The following is a 22,489-nucleotide window of genomic DNA, read 5'->3' as shown; positions in this document are numbered from 1 at the left end:
TCTAGCTAACACTTTTCTCCAGATATTTCTTAAATTCTCATAGATCGCCATTGTAGCAACTTTGCAAGTCGTTTGCAGTCTATGGTCCCAATATGTAGCAGGCAAAAAAATCAGCGGAGCGACCGGAAGTTAGAATACAGCAAGTGCCTCTGTGATTCTTCGACTATTTCATACATATGACAGACTCCCATACAGCGAGTCTGCGAGTTGAGCAGTAGACGTTACAATGAGTGATGTTAAGAGCGCTCCGCTGTCTCATTTTCACTCTGCTCCTTTCCTCCTGCTCGACAACTTACTGCTACTTCTCGTCTCCTCGAGAGTATGTTGAATTGGACAGGGTACGTAGGACCATTTTCAGAAAGTACCCTCTCGGTGTGATGCAAAGCCGATGCAAACTATGATCGTAGGTCGTACAGAAAACAGGAATGTTGTCTTGGACAAACAAAAAATCAGGTTGAGGTCGTTACTAATTAACAGAGGTGATGTAATTGAGACGAAATGGAGGCTAATCGTGCCTAGGACGACATCTACAGGACAAAGTCTGAACTGCAGGAGCAGTGCTCTTCTAGAAGCAAACAGGTGTGACAGATGTGGGAGATGCAGCTCGACCTCTACTACATACATACTCCAGAGATATTTGGTAGTAAACCATGTGCATTTTAACATAAATCCAATAGATCAATCAAAATCAATAACAAACATTATTCATGTTTTACTTACTTTAATTCGTTTTGCTATGAAATGTGGCACCAGTAGCTAGCATTGACTTTCTCCCTCGAAAGTAGGAGCTTATAACTTGTAAAATAAATACATACTGGGCATATCACCCACTCATATCATTTATTGATCATTTAATTTGCAGGTTGCTTCCAGTTTACATAATAGCACCTAACGTGACCCTATCCATACTTAACTAGAAAGATAAAATACATCTTCATTGGATCAAGCTTTGCCTTAATCGTCCTCAGCTAGATTTATGCAACGGAAGTCGAATAAAAGATTCAAGTTGAAAGACAAAAAGATTAATTGAAGTAAACATTTATTTGAAACTACTGCACTAGTGGCCAATCACTTGATACATTAACCTCTAGTATGCTTTTCCAGAAATGAGGCAGTGTATATTGATTGACAACAATAAAAATATACCATTTTCTTCACATAAATTCATTTTCAATATTTCTATCTGTGGGGATTCATCAACTGCAAAAGTATGTTTAGCTCTTTTTCATCCGAGAAGGCACATTGGTTGTAGTTAGTACATTTCTTCATATAAATATTAAACATTTAAAATGGTGCATATAATAACTTAGGTTAATATCATAGAAATCAATGGTGAAAAGTAAAATAAATGTAAAATGAAAGGAAGTCAAATAATTAGAAATTATACTATACTTTTGTGTCATAATTTCATCACATATCCCTCATCTTCATGGAAGTAAGTTAGAAGTTCACAGTTTCCCAGCAAAAAAGTGTTAAGTGCTGTGTTACACCTTTTAAAAGCCATATGTTAGTTGCTTGTGTTCTTTTGATTAAAATATTAAAATGGAGTAAAGATGTCTTCAGAAACAGCCCGATTTCAACCCTGTGTATGTTTAAATATATATATATAAAATTATAACCTAAATGTCTACCTATATTTTATATTAATAAAGAAAAATAATGTCATATGATTACAGGGTATAAAGGGTAAAAATAAGAACAAAATAATCCCAATAGTACTTATGAAGTAGCATTTGGTTCCTATTCCTTCTGTAGAGAGCTGTAGTATTCAGTTAGGATCTTCCAGGCCTTGGGGGACATAAATCCATCTGGAGGGTTCTCCCCGCTCCTGGCCATCTTCCTCATCTTGGTCCCAGAGATGAACTCAAACTCTGCATGGCTACGAAGAGGTAGGGCGGGCAAAGAGAGACAGAGTGGATTCACATAAAGTCTCAATGTTTATATTTGTGTTATTTGAAATTGATAGTTGTTCATATATCCTTTCTTGTCAATTTAAAATTGTAAAAATATAGGTTTATATATCGGCTATATGTTAGAAATATTTTATACATTTTCATTTTTTATTATTTTTTATTCACACATCAAAACAAAAGATGTGTGGGTGCATAGTGGGTCATACACTGTAAAGCCTCATACATTGTAATACACAAGTTTGGTTATGGTTTTAACCTGGCAATATAGCCCTGGTTAACAGCCCCATTCAATTCATAAAAGGAGGATTGCATATCATTAACACATGTCCAATCCTGTCCTACACTTAAATAGAGAGAGAGAGAGAGAGAGAGAGAGAGAGAGAGAGAGAGAGAGAGAGAGAGAGAGAGAGAGAGAGAGAGAGAGAGAGAGAGAGAGAGAGAGAGAAAGAAAGAAAGAAAGAAAGAAAGAAAGAAAGAAAGAAAGAAAGAAAGAAAGAAAGAAAGAAAGAAAGAAAGAAAGAAAGAAAGAAAGAAAGAAAGAAAGAAAGAGAAAGAAAGAAATACACTTATAATAGTCACAATTCAGTAAAACAATACCATCCTCTCAAAAGGTTCTCTTTAAAATGAAACCGCTACTGACGTTAGGTCACTTTGAAAAAAACGCTGGCTGAATGACTTAATAGCAGAAATCACATTTCAAGGGGGTTCCTTCATACACACACTGAACATAACCATGGCGACAGCTTGCTGTCATGGAACCTAAATGGAACCCTTTGGTTGCCTCACGGGTCTGCGCCAGCGAACGCTGCTCTTAAGTGGTCAACACATGATGAGAATTCAGTGTCTTTGCCAATGATCTCCTACAGAGTTCAGTGTTGAAGCCCAACTTAGAGTTGGTGCCACACTAGGCACTTGCTGTATTCACTAGGCAGCTGACTGCTCCGATTCTCAGACCAACCCTTTGCTCAAAGTTAAAATATTGTCATCTTCGACCGGGTTAGGGCTGACCTTTCAAAACGTGTCAAATAAGATTACAGCTTTGATGGACATTCAAAAAATCAAAAACAGACTCCCAATGCCAATTGCTTTCTTCATTTCTAAACCTGGTTTCCATGGTTTTATTAGTCGACAGCGATGAACTCCTGTCGGTTGGCTGGCTATGTTCCTACCACCCAACATAGCATTTAACACTTGGCTGGACGATCATCATGAGTTGACCAATTGAATAGATTGTTCCATCAGCTTTTGCATTCAGCTTGGAAACATTGCCTTAATAATGAGTGGAAGTTGCTCCACTCATTATGGAGCAACTTGAATCTGCAAGCGACAACCCACCCCTTCCAATCATAAGCAATGACATCATTCTTTGTACATGGAGCGTTACCCATGTACAAATAAATTTGTAAATGTGCATGGGGAGCACATCTTGAGTGGTGTGGCGTCCTCCGTGGAGCCCTGGCGTGTATTACCCCTGTCACTCACCGCTCCTTGTCGTAGAAGTCCATGGCCCTCTTGGTCAGGTTGTAGGCGGCCACCCTGAAGGGGATGATCTCCACGGAGGTGAGGCCGGGAGCCATGGTGAGCACCTTGCTGCCGTGGGTGGGCTCGTACAGGTCCTTCTTGGTCTCCGGATGGGGCATGCCGGCCGGGTCGCGGCCCACGATGTAGAAGTTGGCGCCGGCGATCATTCTCGCCCGACAGTGCCACTGGACCTAGAGAGAGAGAGACAGAGAGACAGATAGAGCGAGAGCAAGAGAGAGAGAGACAGATAGAGAGAGACAGACCGACAGAGAGACCGACAGAGAGAGAGAGACAGAGAGAGAGCCAGAGAGAGAGAGAGAGCCAGAGAGAGAGCCAGAGACCAAAAGAGAGAGAGAGAAAGACAGCAAGAGAGAAAGAGAGAGAGCAAGAGAGAGAACCAGAGAGAGAGACAGAGAGAGAGAGAGAGGGAGAGAGAGAGAGAGAGAGAGACACATGGTTCCTCTGGAAATTTAAGACCAACAACACAATAAACGCTAATGGAAAAAATGTATTTGAACATATTTCCACTATCGGTAGGCTTTCTGGACAGAAACAAAAATGACCTCTTGCGCACCTGAACGACGTGCATCTGATCTGAGTCACGGCCGCAAAACAAATGTTTTGTTGGTTCCGCTCTCGTGATTGAATTACATTACTGCTATTAATTTATCTATATACTTTTTTTTTTAACTATTCTTTTTTAGATTTGAGACTAATTACAATCATAAAATCCTACTTACCATGTGTAAACATTTTTAAGACTTTTGAAAGATGGATTTAAGACTTTTAATGCTATTTAAGGCCTTATTTTTAGATTTTCAGAGTTATCTTATTTTATTTCATGATCATAATACCTAACAATATATAGTTTGTTTCCGTCGTCCTCCATCGCTCGATTCAACAATACATTTTGTTACTTTTTATGACTCCCGGATCAGACCGCAGAAAAAGCCTTGGACTTTCCTATCGCCAACATGCCTCTGTACTCGGATATCTCAGGCACGGAGACTGGGAAATGCACAGACTGCACCAAACTGCAACAGACAGTGGCTTTATTTGAAACGAGACTAGCAGCATTAGAAAAATGCAAAGGACTCCTCCAGGATACAGTGCCGATGGGTGAGTCTGCTGAGCTCACTCAGGCCCCGTCCACACGAAGCCGAAACCGTTACGGTTTCGATCTATCCGGTTTCGGAGTATCTCTGTAAAGACGGAGTCAAGCGAAACCGGGTAGATCTGTAGAAACGCTGTAGTACACATTCCAGGCCCATAAGGGGCGCTGCTTCTGCTACAAAAATAAATAATAAGAAGAGGCGAGCATGCGCATAAAGGGTGAGACTCCGCGGACTTAACAGTCATTGGCTAGAGGGTCGAGGGGTGGGGCGATGACGTCATGGTTTACGGTTTTAGTCGGTTTCAGGCGTCCACATGAATCCAAAACGAAACCGGGTAGATTTGAAACCACCTCCAAGGGTGGTTTCAGAAGTTTGCGGTTTCGGTCAGCGGATTCGCCGGCTTCGTGTGGACGGAAGGCCGAACCGTACAAGACCTTTGCGGTTTCGCCATGAAATCGGCTTCATGTGGACGGGGCCTCAGATACAGCAAGATGATCAAAGCTACACTGTATCCTTCCCGAAGCTGGACAAGAGAGAGACAGTTCCAGCTGCGTCTCACTGGCACAGAGTCGGCGCTAAGCCAAAACAACATACCAAAGTGAATCAACAAGTTCACTCAACGCCAAATGCTAAGCTACCCAAAGCTAAAGTTACATGTATCAGCCGGATTAGCCCGTCACTGAAATTAACCCTGCCACTGAAGAACCGGTTCCTGCCACTTCAAGAGTCAACGAACGCGCCTGCCACCCATGCACCCCTGAGCCCCGAGATGCGTCCGGACGGACAGTGCGGACAGAGACGGAACAAGAACCAGTCGCCATGGAGGTGAGCTGCGCATGCCTCGGCCACCTGTGCACCCCTGACCCCTAAAATGTGTCCGGACAGACGGTACAGACAGAGATGGAACAACCAGTCGCCACGGAGGCGGGCCGCGTGCCTGCCACCGTCCAACAAGGGCCCATCTCAGAGAAAGCAGATGAACCAGACACTCTGATCATAGGAGACTCAACCATCAAGGATATAACCGGTAAGAAGATCAAAACATGCAACTTCCCATATGGAATGGTTAGTGATATCAACCATAAACTAGCCAAAATCATATTGGAAAACCCCAAAATCTCACAGATTATTGTGCATGCAGGATTTAATGATATTCAAAGAGAACATTCAGAACTTCTGAATAGGGATTACACTGATCTATTGGATACACTGGACAAAATACACATCAAGTCATTCATCAGTGGACCCATACCAGCAGTTGACAGGGGAATAAACAGATTCAGTCGTCTACTTGCACTGAATACATGGCTTTCCAGAGTCTGCAATGAAAGAGGAAGGGGCTTTATTGACAATTTCAACTTATTCGGGGGGCGCCAATATCTTTTCAGAGCAGATGGCCTACACCCAAACAGGTTAGGCTCAAAACTGTTGAGGGACAATCTTCTCTTCTCGCTTTCCCACAAATCTCCATGGTCTGACGCACAGGCCACAGTCAGAGCACAGGTTGAGAAGAAGCGAGACTACAGCCACCCCCACACATCTACACTGCCACTATGACACTCAAATCTACCCTTCATAAGTAAAATCATTGAGAAAGTTGTCCTCCAGCAACTTAATCACTTCCTGGCATCAACTGGTTGCTATGACACCTTCCAATCTGGATTTCGACCCCTGCACAGCACTGAGACTGCCCTTATTAAAGTTGTAAACGACATCCGTCTTAACACAGACTCAGGCAAAACCTCAATACTAATGCTACTTGACCTCAGTGCTGCATTCGACACTGTAGACCATACATTACTTCTGGACAGGTTAGAAAACTGGGTGGGGCTTTCAGGCACCGTCTTAAATTGGTTCAGGTCCTACCTACAAAATAGGAACTACTTTGTTTCCATTGGCGACTTTGTATCAGAATCAACCAACGTGACACGTGGAGTCCCACAAGGTTAGATCTTAGGACCCTCTTTATTCAACATCTACATGCTCCCACTAGGGCAAATTATGCAAAATAACAATATTGACCATCATTGCTATGCTGATGACACGCAAATCTATGTATCGCTATCACCAAATGACTATCGGCCCATAGATCTGCTGTGCCAGTGCATTGAGCAAGTGAAAGAAAATGGATGTGCCGAAATTTCCTTCAACTAAATGAGGACAAAACAGAGATAATTGTATTTGGTTCTAAAACGGAAAGGCTTAAAGTAACCCAACACCTTCACTCTCTGTCCCTGAAAACCTCAATCAAAGCCAGAAATCTAGGGGTTATCATGGATTCAGATTTACATTTCGACAGTCACATCAAATCAGTTACAAAATCGGCATATTATCACCTTAAAAATGTAGCAAGACTTAGAGGGCTCATGTCCACCGAAGACTTACAAAAACTTGTACATGCCTTTATCACTAGTAAGCTTGATTACTGCAATGGTCTCCTTACAGGTCTCCCAAAACAAACTCTGAGGAAGCTTCAGCTTGTTCAGAATGCTGCTGCTAGAGATCTAACAAAGACCAAAAAATTTGATCATATTATCACACCAATTCTGAAATCGTTACATTGGCTTCCTGTAGGTCAGAGAATTGATTTTAAAATCATGTTGCTAACCTATAAATCCCTACATGGTTTAGGCCCAAAATATTTAACTGATATGCTTCCACTACATCAGCCTTATAGACCACTAAGATCCTCTGAGACCAATCTGTTAATTATCCCCAGAGTAAACACAAAACAGGGGAAAGCAGGATTTAGTTACTATGCAACAAATAGCTGGAATAAACTCCCAGAGGATTTAAGACTTGCCCCAACTCTGAGCACCTTTAAAACAAGACTGAAGACTTTTATGTTTGCTATAGCTTTCTGCTAAATCTTAAATACATTGCACATTCTAAAAAGCTTTTTTAACTTAGCCTTTATTTTCTATTTTAATACTAAAATGCCTTTTTAACTTTCTATTTTACCCATTTCTTTGCATATGTTTTTCTTTTACTTATCTATTATTTTATTTTATTGTATGACAATGTTTATATGTGAAGCACTTTGAGTCTGCCTTGTGTATGAAAAGTGCTATATAAATAAAGTTGCCTTGCCTTGCCTTTATGAATTTAAGACTTTTTAAGACTTTTTAAGGATCCGCGGGAACCCTGAGACATTAAAGAAAACCGTTTTGGAGAGACATTATTCTTCGTGATTGACTCGAGAATCCGTCACCAAGAGTAACCAAGAAACTTAATAAAAGAGCGAAACACAGTGGGACTAAAGAGGGATTTCTCAAGGCATTATGCCTTTCCGGTTTATGTCAGGGGGATTTTGAAATGGGAAACTGTTGGTTATGTACATGTGACTCATATGTGATATGTCTGCTCCAACATGTGGTCATCTAGCTTTGATCGTTATCTGTCATCTGCTATTAATGGGATTCACAACGGAAGGTGTTCAGCCAAACCAAGAGGCTTCCAGCCATTCACATACACGTCATTAAGGAGCAGGTAGTGTTTGATTTAAGGTAAGGCTAATGAAACTGTCTATGGACACCTATGGACAATCCAACCAAGACCAACTCCAACCACAACCTACACTTCTACCATTTAAAACTCAACTCTCACCGACTCCCACCATCAAACCTAAACAACCAAACCCCCCTCGGCAAAGAACGTCCAACACCGACGCCATGACAAGCCACGCTGTCACTACACCAATCAGGGGGCTCCGCCCTCCTAGTGCTCACCTCGGTGGGCCCGGCGTACATCATGGGCGAGGGGAAGATGGCCACGATGGTGCTGGCCGGGTCCAGCACGCCGTCCTCCAGCACGGCGGCGTGCTGCTTCATGCGCCAGGCCAGCGGGACGTCGTCGTCCTTGGTCCAGCCACCCAGCGGGTGCAGCAGCAGCACGGGTGTCTTGTAGCCGCGCTCCAGCAGCCGTCGCTTAGTGTCCTGCATCAGGAGGGCGTGGCCGTTGTGGACGGGGTTCCGCAGCTGGAAGGCGAAGATGGCGTCTGCGGGAGAACAAGGGGGGAGGCAGGGAGACTGAGGTCCGGGAGGCGGGATAAGGGTATACAGTGTTGGGGGATGGTGGAGTGTGTGAGGGGTGAGGGCCGTTGAGAATTGTTTGGAGGGGGAATGGAGTGTTGCGTGTGCAACCTGGTCTCACAGGAATCCGTGAAATGACTACGGTCGGACGCTTAACTCGAAATCCGTGGACACATCACGGAAACACGCCGATTTCCGTGATGTGGCCACGGAATTCGCTCCAATGCAAGTTAATGACGCTGATGTTCCGTGGCTCACACACGGATCCCCGTTTCAACGAGCGAGTCGACCACGGGGGCTTAACTCAAAACCCGGGGTGGTCTCACTGAAACACTTAAATTGTCCTTGTTGTGTCCACGGAAGTTGCTCCAATGCAAGTAAATGACAATGATATTCCGTGGCACACACACAGATTCCCGTTTCAATCTGTGTGTGTGCTCCCGTTTCAATCTGTGTGTGTGCCACATTTGACCACAGCGGGGGCTTTACTCAAAATCCGCGGTGGTCTGACGGAATCACTTCTATTGTCCGTGATGTGGCCACGGAATTTGCTCCAATGCAAGTAAATGACACTGTTATTCCGTGGCTCACACACGGATATCGGCGTGTTTCCGTGATGTGGCCACGGATTTCGAGTTAAGCGTCCGACCGTAGTAATTTCACGGATTCCTGTGAGACCATGTTGTGCGTGTGGCGTACTGTGGTTGGACACGTATGGGAAAAGTGTTTGCATGTTATAACATGCTTGTTTCCCAACTAACTCAAACCATAACACCATGCCTTGGAACTTTGAGCAGTGGATGATTGATCAGTCCCAAATGAGTGCAGTGATGCAATGACACAACTTCTGAGACAAACGGCCAACAGCTGGCCCACACATGAAAGTGCTTGAGGGTTGGTCACACATATTTTCATGCCGCAGTATTTTTTTACAATTGTACTTTTTTTTTCATTCAGGTCCATAGTCATTTTTCATCTGAAAGACAAAGGCTACATTGATGTGCACGTTCATTTTAATCAGGCACGTTTCTTCTACTCATCGTCGGTGTGTCTTTCATAAATATCGCTTTGTGTTCCCTGTTGGACCTCTTCTGTGTTTCATTGTGAATCATAGACAATAATGTCCTAATATTAACGTTGCCTGGTATTCAACTTCCTAGCTTGTATGTGTTCCACTGATTCAGTTTCAACAGGTTTCCCTACCGGCTTTCATGTCTTTGAACTTCTGCTTGAGCTCCAGTGGAGTGAGGCGGTATTTGTCCAGTCCGTCGTTCCATCTGATTCGCTCCAGCACCTCCAGGTCACCACCCACTAGCCAATCACCTCCCTCCATCACCATCTAGCAAAAGATTAATACATGTCATATTTTAATTTCGGATCCATTAGTCATAATTTATGATAACAGAACTTCTGGCAGAGAGCCTGGGCTGGACATAAAAAACAGAAGGGGCGGAGTTATAGATTGTTTTGTTTCGTTTATAGAGATATTCGATTTTTATCACTGCGTGTTTACAGATCCCAGCCTCCCAAACAAACCAAGAAAAAACCAAGAGAATTGACCCGGCACACCCAGATATGAGCTAGTTTTCTACCAGCCTTTAGATATTAATCTAAAATCAGACTTGTGAGACTATTCATAGCAAGTCAAAACTCTAAATCCTGAGCTGATTGGCAGTGGGGGTGTGGCTAATCTATCGTCCCGCCAGGTGGTTTTCCAGCTGTGCACGACGAGGTACGATCTACAGCTCCAGACAAAAACAAAACCAACGTGTAGCCGAACTGACTGGTCGGTATGGATGGTGTGTGCAGGGACGTCCCTAGGAATTCTGGGCCCCCTGACAGAATTCAGTTATGGAGCCCCCCCCCCAACCCAAAAAAAATATATACTTTAAAAAAAAAAAAAAAAATTATGCAATATATTCATTCACATTTTATAATCATTCAATATTGGGTAACACTGGGTCAAAATTGGGTAGTCATTATCATCAGAAGAAAATGAATAACAAAATGATAAACCTACCTACTTACCTAGGCTACTTTGTACACTAGATAGTTAGTTAATATTTAGTTACACATTTACCTGGGTTGTAGTTACTATAGACAGAAATAAGATAATAGACTGTGACAGTGCTGCTTCTACTTAGACTGTCCTCCTTCTCCCCTTCTTCTATTTCAACCTCACTGGTTTCTTCCGTGGGTTCATCATGGCTTGAAGAGGGCCCTGACTCTAAGATACATCATATAATTCAGAATATGTCTCATAATTATCTGAACATAGTAAACAATGTTGTCAACAGTCTATTTGATTGGATTGAGCTGGGCATGACTAAATATGTATTTGTATGTGTTGATTTGCTGCATTAGCCTACAATAAATAGTAGCTATTAATCTAAGGGTATACTACTTATTTTATATTTTAGCTGATTTAAAACTTAAAAGTCAGCTAAAATGTAAGTATCCTTAGTTTAATGTCTGCTAAAATTGTAATGCAGCCAATCAAAATATTCAAAATCTGTTTACATAAATGTTATCATCATGCTGGTAAGCAGTATGGACTGTTAAAAAAAAATAAAACTGGGTGACGAACTGTCGACAGCTTTGAGCTCTTTCCTCTCTCTCTTTCCTCCCCTGACAACCTGACTTCTTCATTTCACCGACCGGGATACACACAAACTGACTTTAGACTGCTAGTTTAAGACACTAGCAGTCTACACTTGCTTCACAACGATCTGCCTGGCTGCTAATTTGCTCTGCAGTAGCGTAAGACTTGGGCTGTACCAAATAATGACAAACGAGAGGGGTGATAATAGGGTGAAGACTTTCTAATGATTTTGTAAAAATGGAGAAACAAACCACAACAAAACACCTTAATTTGATAATTTAATCTGAAAAATAAAACTTTTTTTTATTTATTTTTTGCATTAATAATTCCACCAGTGTCCTCTGGGGCGCCCCCGTCAGTGCTGCGCCCCTGGAATCATCCTAATTTCCCCCCCCCTAAGGACGTCCCTGGGTGTGTGCGAGCATTACCTTGATGTAGGGGTGCTGCGGACATATGGTTCCCCACTGTCTGGCGCAGCGCTCCTCCTTGCGGTGTTCGTAGAACTCGGGTTTTCGGAGGATGGCGATGCGGACTCCTTGGTACACCAGCGCTATGGCCGCGCAGCCGTCCATCTTCTGCTTGGTCTCCGTGCTGACAGGCAGGACGATGGGCACGGTCAGGTTGATGGCCACATCTGGAAAACAAGCACTTTTTATTTTTTTGTAATCTTTGTAATTTGGTAAATGTTGGAATTTTGTTAAAAAAAAAATTAGGATTTATTTTTCCATTTTTATGCTTTATTATAGAGTGAGGTAGAGAGGAACGTATGTGAGATAAAGGGGAGGACATGAAGCAAATGACGGGTCACTACTACTCTCCACCCGGTCAGCCCCTTGCTTTGGGAACTTTAATTGCATTTTTGTATTAGTGTTAGGGGGTTTGACTCCCAGTAAGGTCAGCCATGAGGAAAATGTATCCACCAACTTTAATGAATCCACTCAATGGCATTTATTTATATTATTTATTCATAACTTAGGCTGCATGTCCTTCCTTTTCATATTACCAGTGTTCATTAGCTGAAATTAGGAATAGGGGGAGAAGACAGTAGTTTCACACTAGGGGTATAGTTAGGGTGAGCCTGTTCCATGAAGTGAATGATACGTAATATCAAATGCCATTGAGGTAGTGTGATTGTTGCTGTGAATGATATTGAGAACGTGCTTGGTGACCAGGTAAACACAGGATACAACTACCGTATATATACAACATTTACATTAATGTCAATGTCTGTCGGGTTTTCATAGCGCTTAGACCATAGCGCTGTCAGCACAACGATAACATAGCGCCTTGTCACCCAGATGGCTACATTGTTTATTACTGATTGACAGCCCTGTAACTGATAGCAACTGTGAATGTAACTGATGGCAAAGGTTACCATGTGGTAAAATCTGTCCAAATCAAACTCTCGTCTAGTTCTTGGTCTTTACCATCCAGGAGAGTGCCAAAGTGCAGGACTTGCAGGAACTCTCTCTCTCTCATGAAGCCTTTGAGGGGGCTCGCCCATCCCTCGGACAGGACCTGCACCCACTCAAGGTCCAGCTGGGGGGGAGAGGTCAGAGGGCTTACATCGGTAAGAAAGTCCATATAGAGCTGACCAGGCTATACTGGGCCTGCAGCCTGCGAGGGTAACAGTTTTGTTGTGTTTGACCGTGACATCAAATCTATTCATATACACACAAAAAATTAAATGTAACTTAGTTTATTTATATATATATATACATATTTATATTTATTTATTTATATACTATGTATTATTATTGTAGTTTTTATTTCCGACGATACTTGCATATTATTATAATTATCCATATCGTTATTACATAAAAACATTATGAAGAGCGATTTGGTGCCACATGATCCTAACATCCAAGAGTCAAGGGAACAAATGCAGAGGGGGATCCCTCCGTCTTCACATTTCATAAATAATCATGATAAATACAACTATTGAACTCTTTCCACATGTCTGCTTGGCAGATTTCCCTAATCAGTTGTGTAATGTTCAAGTTCAGGTGTAAAAAGAAAAACTAAATTAGAATTGGGCCTTTTTCCAACTTTAAAACGGAGGGGAAAAGGAAATTCACCATACAGAAGCAAATTTGTATGCCTTACCTTGATAATGCTGATGCTACGAAGTATGTGTTGCCTTGGGGATGCTAATACTAGTAAGCATGCTTTATCTTGTTAATATTAATGGTAGGAAGTAGTGTTACCTTGGTAATGCTGATGGTAGGAAGTATGGCAGCATCAGCGACAGCTAGGCTCAGCTTGTTCTCAGGAACAAACAGGTCATTCACCTCCTCGAGTTTGCCACTGGGCACAATGTTCTACATGAAACACAAGGCACACGATGTCCCACTTTAAGGGCAATCCTCTATTCATACCTTACTGTGGTTAGGTTACACTCGAACACAGTTTATCCACGTTGCACAGTTCCAGCACAATACGAGACAATACGTCTAACCAGAAAGTGCAATGTGACAGTAGGTCAGAATGTAAAAAAAGGCAGTGCCTTGCAAATATATAGAATGGTAGTATTATATCACACACATTTTACAAAAAGTATTTATAAATGTGTTTTATTTAAAGGCTTGTTTTTAAATTAGTGTTGTTATCAAACAATGCCCATACATGGGCATCAACAAAAACTGGCTCAGTTTCTCTCCGTTCTGTTCATGGTCTATAAGCAAAACTTGGTTTGCAATGCATTGGTGTCAGACCTTTCCCCCAGTTTCCCTCATCCTTGAAACTAACCTTTCATATCCATTTATTTGAACACTTTTAATAAACTTTAGAAGAATTCTATTCCACAAGGAATATTAATACTGGAGGCACGGGACATCAAATGATCTTCTTTAAGGAACAAGAGTCTCCACAGGAGACTTTGGTTTTCAACGCTTATCGCATACATATATAGCATTAAAGGCAAAAAATGAATTATAATCCTCCTAAGGGTATGGTAACATTGTCCCACAACTGCAGCCCCCCGTCCAAGTACACAAACACCAGATTTGGGGTTTCTTATGCCAAAAACTCCTCCTCCTTAATCAGTATACGACTTCAGCTGGCACACTGGTCGCTGCCTGGCACCCCTTGAAGCATTCGCTTCCTCGGGGTGAACGTTTCGAGTTAGGGTCTGGGGGTCTGGTGTTTGTGATGCTCTTTTCTCAGATTCTTTATGATTCTTTATATTCCAGATACACATCTGTTTTCCCTGTACTGCTGTGAGATGAATGGGTGTTGTTGGGATGTTTCCTTGTCACAGTAACACATTTAACACAATTACTTTATAAATGTGCAGTGTGTGTGTGTGCGTGCGCACATGAGTGTGTGTGTGTGATGCCTACCTGTTCCCGTAGCAACTCTAGAACCTGATCGATGCACTCGTTCACCGTGAGCTCCCCCGTCTTCAGCACCAAATCTGAGGCTTCAGGACTCTCATAGAGAGAGTCTATCCCTGTGAAGCCTTGCAAAGGAACACAAAAGAGATCCTTTATCATTAACACACTGTTGGTTATTTACGTGATAATTTTGTGAAAGCCTGAATGTCAAGCACTTCATTCACGATAATGCATGCGACTCATTGTTCTAGATCCATTGTTATTCATTGTTCTAAATTTCCTCAACACCCTTAATCAACAGGAGTGGACAAACATAATTTGATTATGTAGGCAAGTTACGCGGGTGTCATTCAGCAGCAGTACCGACCTTTGATCTCTCCGGACCGGGCCTTTTTGTAGAGTCCTTTCACGTCTCTGCCCTCACACACCTCCAGAGAGGCGTGCACAAAGATCTCAAAGAACGGGAGGCCCGCAGCGGCGTGAATCTTCCTTGCTTCCTCCCGGTCCTGTTCAATAAGGAAGAACACCTTGTTGGACCGTATAAACAGAAGCTGTAGGACCTAGGCCTAACCTGTTGTTCATAACACAATTGAAATATATAGTCCAAGAAATGGGGCAATGCACAATGCCTCATTTTAGACATGAATTTAAATTTCACTTTCACTTTCACTGTGTTGAATAGCGCCAGGGGTCTCTCACTCCGAAAACACGGAAAGGTAACGGCAGGTCACTACTGTTGATGGACAGCATGCAGCTTTGTGTACCCTGCTCCCCGGTTTCCGAGTTCCCTTAGGCGGGCTTAGTCGAGGAGGTTGGGATAATGTTCAACTGTGAGGGACAACAGAGTCCTGTTATAAAGCACACCAGATGTCAATGAGTTAGTGACACTTGGCAGGCTACTCTCAGAACCCCAGACTACAAACAATAAATGCTCCAACGGCAGTTTTGATTGAAGTATAATTCAGCCTTTAGGTCACTACTGTCACGCAACACGTTGTTGCACAACAAGGATGCATGATTAACCAAGTCTATAGAACATTTCCATTTGTGACGCAACACCGGTTCATGACACAATCGCACATCGAACTGTCTCACCAAGTGCTGTAAACCTTCTCTCCCTAGACAGCAGTCCTGTGATGCATGAAGGCAATCGGGCTGTGACTTAAGTCCCAGTGAGTGGATCAAGCCATTAACACGCCAACCGCTTGGCAGTTTGCCTTGTTAAGACCCCTTGTATTGGATGTCAATCCCTGTTGTTCAACCGACTTTTCTGTGTGTCTTCACTTGCGTGTCCATAAAGGGCGCAGAGACACATACCTCTTTGTAGAGCGAGCCGTCTCACCTTAGCGAAGGGCGAGATGAAGCTGGTGATGCACACCAGACCGGCGTCGGCGAACAGCTTGGCGACCTCGGCCACGCGGCGGATGTTCTCCTCGCGGTCCACGGAGGAGAAGCCCAGGTTCTGGTTCAGGCCGTGGCGGATGTTGTCTCCGTCCAGCGAGTAGCTGGGGATGTCTTGCGACACCAGGAACTCCTCCAGTGCAAAGCTGAGGGTGGTCTTGCCAGCGCCTGACAAACCTACGGGTTCAATCGAATAGGAGGAGGGAGGGAGATGATTGAAGGATCGATATGAAAGTTTCATTTTTTATGGCTCTGCCAAAGGAAAAGGTTCCCAACCCCTTGGCGGTTGGGTCAGGGTCCTGGGTTTGATCCCCGGTGTTGGCCCCTAACAGCCTAATGTGTTGAACAAGATGCTCAATTCCATCTCCCGCCCACATATCTGCTATGCATTGACTATTACTAATTTAAGCAAATTTAATTGGGCCCTTATTATCTAATTATTAAGCCCAATACAGTGTTAAAATATTTTCTTGTATTTCTTACCTAGTTCATTCTATTAGATCATCTTTCCTGTGTATATAGGTGTACTGTATTATGTGGGTATTCCATTTAAATTAACAATATCTTTATTTGCATTCTTATGTTTCCTCTTGCTACTGTTCATCTCAATTCACAATCAGGGATAGGTAAATAAGAAGAGGATTAAGGGGAACGGCCAGATAACAGCGCTTCGGATGGGCAATTGACACTATCGTAACTAACGTTTGCACCGTGATTACTGAGGTTTAATCTCAGCGTGTTGATTGGTAGTTACGATTGTGTGAAGCGCACCGCCAACATTTTTGATATTGTACTCAAATTTTAAAAGAGAAAAAAAGATTGTCTCAAAACGACGCGAATGAATTCACACTTGTCCGTTGATCAACAAATGCAACCGTTTGCCAGTTTGAGTTTTTAGAATGTCCTATTGCAACTTATACGTATGGACATGGAATAAAATATGTAACCTATTTAGGTTTTTGTGCAAAATGTAAAACTTAATACACATACATGCATTTGAACAAATGGTTGCACACATTAATTCAAATGTTGATTTATGAAACACAAGGTGACTCCTAATAGGATTAATTTAAATGATGAGATAAATCTCTCTCCATATGTGTTATCTGGATATGAGTCCTGTTGGTGTTGGTGATGAAACTGAGTTACCTGTGAGCCAGATGGTGCATCCCCTGAAGCCCCCCCTGGTCCCGACCACCTGCCCCCTCTTGTTCCTGCTGACATGGTGGGCCTGATAAACCACGTTGGTGGATCGGTTCAGGTCCTGGTTAAAAGAGGGAAACAATAGTATTCATGTTGTGTGGTGATGGGGAGCTTCAGGAGGTTACCGTTCTTAAGACTGGATTGCCAAAAATGTAATAAGCAGATGAGCTCAAACGGACTGACATCAAATAGAGAACACATTGGAGAAATGAACTGTTACAATGTGCAATGCTACACATGCTACCAACCAGTCTGACTTGGGACCGGTAAGACTGCTTCAACCAGTTATCATCCACATACACTCCACATACCCCCAACACCAAGGCTGCGTTACAATTTGCATAATTTTTCTATTTCTTATAGTATACACTGCAGCTGCCCTTACAGAGTAAGCACTGTGCATACAGTATGCATACAATAGGGTAACGCTCCCCATCGGCTTTAGCGGGCTCAGTCGATGTGGCGGCAGAAGTGCCAAAAAAGCCTGATGGTTTGCATACTGCGAAATGCCGGATGTAGTACAACATCCTGGTATGTTTGGCCTACAGCACTTTCGATACTATGTATTGGGACATACCAAATCATTTTTATGGCATACTAAATAGCATGGGAGCATAGGTATTGGAACGCAGGGCAAATAGAGGCTGGGGAGAATCCCTAGCTGGAGCCTGCTCCCCCCCCAACCCTCCAACATCCATATAAGAATACACCTCAACTGGACTCTAAAACAGGGTTGCCATACCTAACGATAACAAGCGGACAGTTTCCAGGTTTGTCATACTTAAAATAAGAAAAATAATCTCCAAACTCAATTGTCCACACAAACATGCAAAAAAAAAAACTGCAACTATCTTCCCTGTGACTCATCCCTCATATTATCTTGTTTCTTTAGCTTCTCAATCCCCAAATAAACGGCCCATGTTGTTTGGAATAGTCCCTCAGTGCTCCTGTTGAGCTGTTGGTCACCTGTGATGAATCACTTCAAGTTGTTCCCATGAACGTGCGTATAGTGTGAGTAAGACAGGGGTTCTTTGAGAAAAAGGCTATGAGTGGATGGAGTCTCAGAGAAAATAACTTAAGAAACACAGTTCCCTTAGGCTGCGATACAGTGGTAAACCCTCAGCAAGAACATTCCGCTCCACCCCCACACAAACCATATCAGGTGCATTTTTTAAAATGTTACATTTTTTTATAAATGTGACCACGCCACATTCTAGAATACATGCCGTTGCTGACATGATCACATGCACGCCTACGTTGTCATGGACAACCGCTACTCTCAGCTCTTCCAACAATGTGTCTAATTGTTCAAGGCCTGCATAAGCCGGCTATCTTATACCTCTCGGTTAAAAATGTTGTGACCCAGCTCCAACCAAAGATACACTGGATAACACTCACCATGCATCTGGAGATCCACTCTGATTTTGGAACCAGGCCGCTGGGAATGCAGTCAGTCGTGTTACCCATTTATGCAATACAAATCTGGAGCATCTGAGGTCTCAAGGACTAACCCGTTTGCTAATAGTTTTATTTTTAAGAGACATAGCGCTGCACATTAGAAATGAATGAAGAAAGAAAAGCCATAACTGTCACTTGAAAGTCGGATACAATATAATCATAAGCTTCCCTTCTATCTAGAAGCAGACCAACACACCAAACCAATCATCGTGTCACCTCCATAAAGATCTCACTTTTTCAGGCTTCTGTCGAATTCTCACAGACATCTGTGAGTTTGCGTACAAATTTCCAGTATGAGTCTAGTGTTTCTTTTTTCCTTTCCTTCTTTTGCTCATCCTTGACTTCCTCCGCTCTGCTGTTTCCTGTCCTGGGTGTGGTGAAACTACACCCACTCAACGGCCTGGAGAAATCGGCTCCTTTAAACCTATTCAATAGCCACTGTACTTTTCCTAAATGTTACTGTTATATTTTTCTATTTGTGTAGGCTTTTCTGTGCCTTTGTGGACAGGAAGTGAAGTGCAAACAGACAGGAAAGTGGACTGTAGGACAGAGGGAAAGACATATGTGGTTACGAGGTGAATTATACAGGCAATGGTTAGCGCACGATTGGGTTAAACCACAGGCCATCCAGTTTGTAATAACTTTACGACAGATACTTCGTTCATATTAAAATGTCAATGTCAATTCTAAATTGTGGGTTTCCATCAAATAAAAAAAGGCTTGAATACTTTTTCACATATTTTAGCAGACAGATTTTTATAGCCAATATGCGCTCAAAAATAGTATACTAACTCTATTCACACATATGCCTACTCAGTATATAAATGCACAGAGGCTTTTGATTCATCCATCTTTGTTACAATACAATAAAAATGAGGTGTGTGGAACTAATTATTTTGTATAGCCTACATACAAATACATATTTAAACACGTACACTTGCCCTTCCCTTTTTCTGCTTTTCTGATAAATAATGCAGTTCCCACTGCGATCAAAGTACAATTTAATCTAATTGAATCTAACCTCATCCATTCTAATCTCTGAAGAGTATATCTAACCACTGCCTTCATTCAGTTTGTATAGCTCTGGGATCATGTTCGAAATTCTCTTTCATGCAGAGGGTCTCACTTGTCAATGCTCTCAATAATCATGCTAACACCCTCTTTCCACGTGTGTAACACGATTACAAAGAAAAAGGGGGCTACTCTCGAATTTACCACATGGAAAGTCCCGTAGTGCTCATCAAGAGTAGTTAAGGTGTTGGGTGTGGGAGTCATAGTGGATGCCTACCCGAAGGCTGCTTTTTAAGAACAGAAGCCTATTTGAATGGGCTTCATATTAACACATGTGTCACCCTAATGTGACAGTCTAATATATCTTATCTACATTGATTGACTCAACCAGTCTATGCACCCCCCCCCCCAACCATTGTTGTTCATTGTCTTCTGTATAAAAGCCTCACTGTGGACAGGTGTTGAGAAATTATCAATTGTAAATTGACTTTAGAGAGAGAGAGAGAGAGAGAGAGAGAGAGAGAGAGAGAGAGAGAGAGAGAGAGAGAGAGAGAGAGAGAGAGAGAGAGAGAGAGAGAGAGAGAGAGAGAGAGAGGCAAGAAGGAGCATTTGAAAAGGTGGAGGGAGTGACTGTGGCGGGTGGGGATGGGGGATGGGGGGGGGGGGGGGGGGGCACCGTGCACAATGTCTCCAGTGTGTGTGTGTGTTTCGAGACGACGATGATGTGGCATCCAACCCTTCCCCCCCCCACCCCCGCCCTTCATGCCCACGAGCCCCCCTCTCACCGGCTTCTACCCGCCAGCCAGCCCAAGACCGAGCCTACACCCCTGCCCAGGGTCCCTGCTCGGCCCTACCAGCCTCACACTGTCCCCATTCTTCCAGCACCCCAACCAGTTGGGGTGCTGGAGGAGGGATATATCGTTCACACACAAGATCTTGTTTTAGGACATTTGGAACCCCCCCACACACACACACTCTCTCTCTCTCTCTCTCTCTCTCTCTCTCTCTCTCTCTCTCTCTCTCTCTCTCTCTCTCTCTCTCTCTCTCTCTCTCTCTCTCTCTCTCTCTCTCTCTCTCTCTCTCTCTCTCTCTCTCTCTCTCTCTCTCTCTCTCTCTCTCTCTCTCTCTCCGCAGCCAATATCATACAGAGCTCTCTCTTATGGTCAACTGCACACATGCATCACTTTCCATCAGACATAGCGGTGTGTTTCATTAAAAGTGCATAGTTGTAAACCTTTTTGCTCAGTGGATTACAGAATGGAGAGGTCAAAATCATTTCCTTTTTTGTAGGCACAAATTTAAAGTTTGAAACTAAGAAAGAAATCCAGATAATATCACAATTAATTTGATATATTTGTATGTATATAAAGTAACCCTTTACAATACCATTAATTAAAATTATGCAGCAATAAGCCAAATTAGCAATAACTAACTGTTAATTAACAGTTAACTAATGTCAAGTAATAATTTATTAATGGGCGTTCATTAAAGGTGTTCATTAAATCAAACAGAGTTCAACTAAAGATATCTGTGTTTATATTAACTATTAAGGTATTAATTTATAGGCTACATTACATTTAATAGCTTTACATATGGGTTTGGGTTATAGCTAGGGTTACAATCATAAACCCTACGCTAATGTTGTATAATAATGTGTATTACTTGATTTCAATTAATGTTACTTAATGTATTTAATCCTATTTAATATAATCATGATAATGCTAAGATATTTAGAACCGCGGAGCAAATTCTACTTGACATTGATATGTTTACAGCAAGGGTTCAATATTTGGCAAACAAAAATCTTTAGCCAAATATTGAAATTAGCAAACCACAGGGTTAATATATATATATATATATGGTACTAATCTATATATAGGCTATATATATAGAGATTAGATAAGTAACTTTATAAACGCTATAGGCCTATATAAGATTACTTTGTTAAAGGTAATACATTGCACGTGAACGCTTCAAAGATCCATGTAATTTATAGCACGTTGCCTTACAGGGGGCATAATCAAACATAATTTCTATACTTTAGAACTACAATTCATATATAGCCTACGGTCATAATGTCAACTCGCATTTCATCTATAGGCGTTTACTATTCCGACAAATGGTACCAATGTTAAATGTGTGTTAAACTGGTTGTAAACTTAATGAAAGTGCATTGCAAAACATAATCCATCATAATACTTTGAAGGATGCCTATATAGAAAAAGCAGGGCTGCCTACTTTTGAGACCGAGTAAACTGAACACATTTTTGCTCAGCGTTTCAAATCAGTTGTTTTGAAGTATAAGTCAGGGTCATGTATCCATGCTTTATGTTTTGCTGCTCTTGCCGTTCTTGCCAAAAGCACAACTACAGAAGTTACAAAAGCTACTCCTTTTTTTCCTCAAGTTGCCGAGAACATATTAGCCAAGCGGGCGTTTCTTCTGCATGTCATACACACATAATCTCCACTAACAGTATCACGTTGGAGATCTGGCTGCATCAATTATGAATCAGTTCATTCAAATATAGATTAATCGGTATTTTAACACTTGTCAGTTAACCGGCTCCAAGACGTCTTACTCTACTTTATGATACTTTGGTCTTGTATTTTTGCATGCACCCACTTACGGTTCGAAGCTTTTTCACCCCAGACATCTTGCGCTGCAGAAAACTCCCTCAAGACTCTAATCACAGACAGCTCCGCTGGACTCGAACAGAAACAAGTTGCTTGTCAAGCTTACGTGAGAAACTTTTGAGTGCCTCGTCAAAAAACACCCTGTTATTTAAAAGGTCTTCGAAGACACGTAGCATTTTGCTGATCCAACCTCTATTCGCTGATCCACCTCGGCTGAAATTAGCATAATATGGTGTTGGAACCAATGCGGTGCGCTCACGACACG

At 42.3% G+C, this 22,489-nt stretch overlaps 1 protein-coding gene across 1 annotated transcript; it reads right to left on the bottom strand.

Moving 5' to 3' along the window:
- Positions 1–1,022: 1,022 nt before the first annotated feature.
- On the bottom strand, positions 1,023–22,429 carry LOC132472799 (bifunctional 3'-phosphoadenosine 5'-phosphosulfate synthase 2-like). The gene is made up of 12 exons (XM_060072580.1): positions 22,218–22,429; positions 17,068–17,182; positions 15,860–16,095; positions 14,885–15,023; positions 14,524–14,642; positions 13,390–13,503; positions 12,610–12,721; positions 11,611–11,816; positions 9,784–9,919; positions 8,278–8,546; positions 3,396–3,625; positions 1,023–1,879 (listed from the first exon to the last, which is right to left on the bottom strand). The coding sequence occupies exons 1-12, from the start codon at positions 22,242–22,244 to the stop codon at positions 1,741–1,743; spliced, it is 1,842 nt and encodes a 613-aa protein (XP_059928563.1). The 5' UTR covers positions 22,245–22,429; the 3' UTR covers positions 1,023–1,740.
- Between the last annotated feature and the right edge of the window lie 60 nt (positions 22,430–22,489).

This window comes from Gadus macrocephalus, chromosome 15, assembly GCF_031168955.1.
Source record: "Gadus macrocephalus chromosome 15, ASM3116895v1".
Lineage (NCBI taxonomy): Eukaryota > Metazoa > Chordata > Actinopteri > Gadiformes > Gadidae > Gadus > Gadus macrocephalus.
The sequence above is the reverse complement of the archived record's forward strand: the minus strand, read 5'-3'. Positions and strand labels throughout refer to the sequence as shown.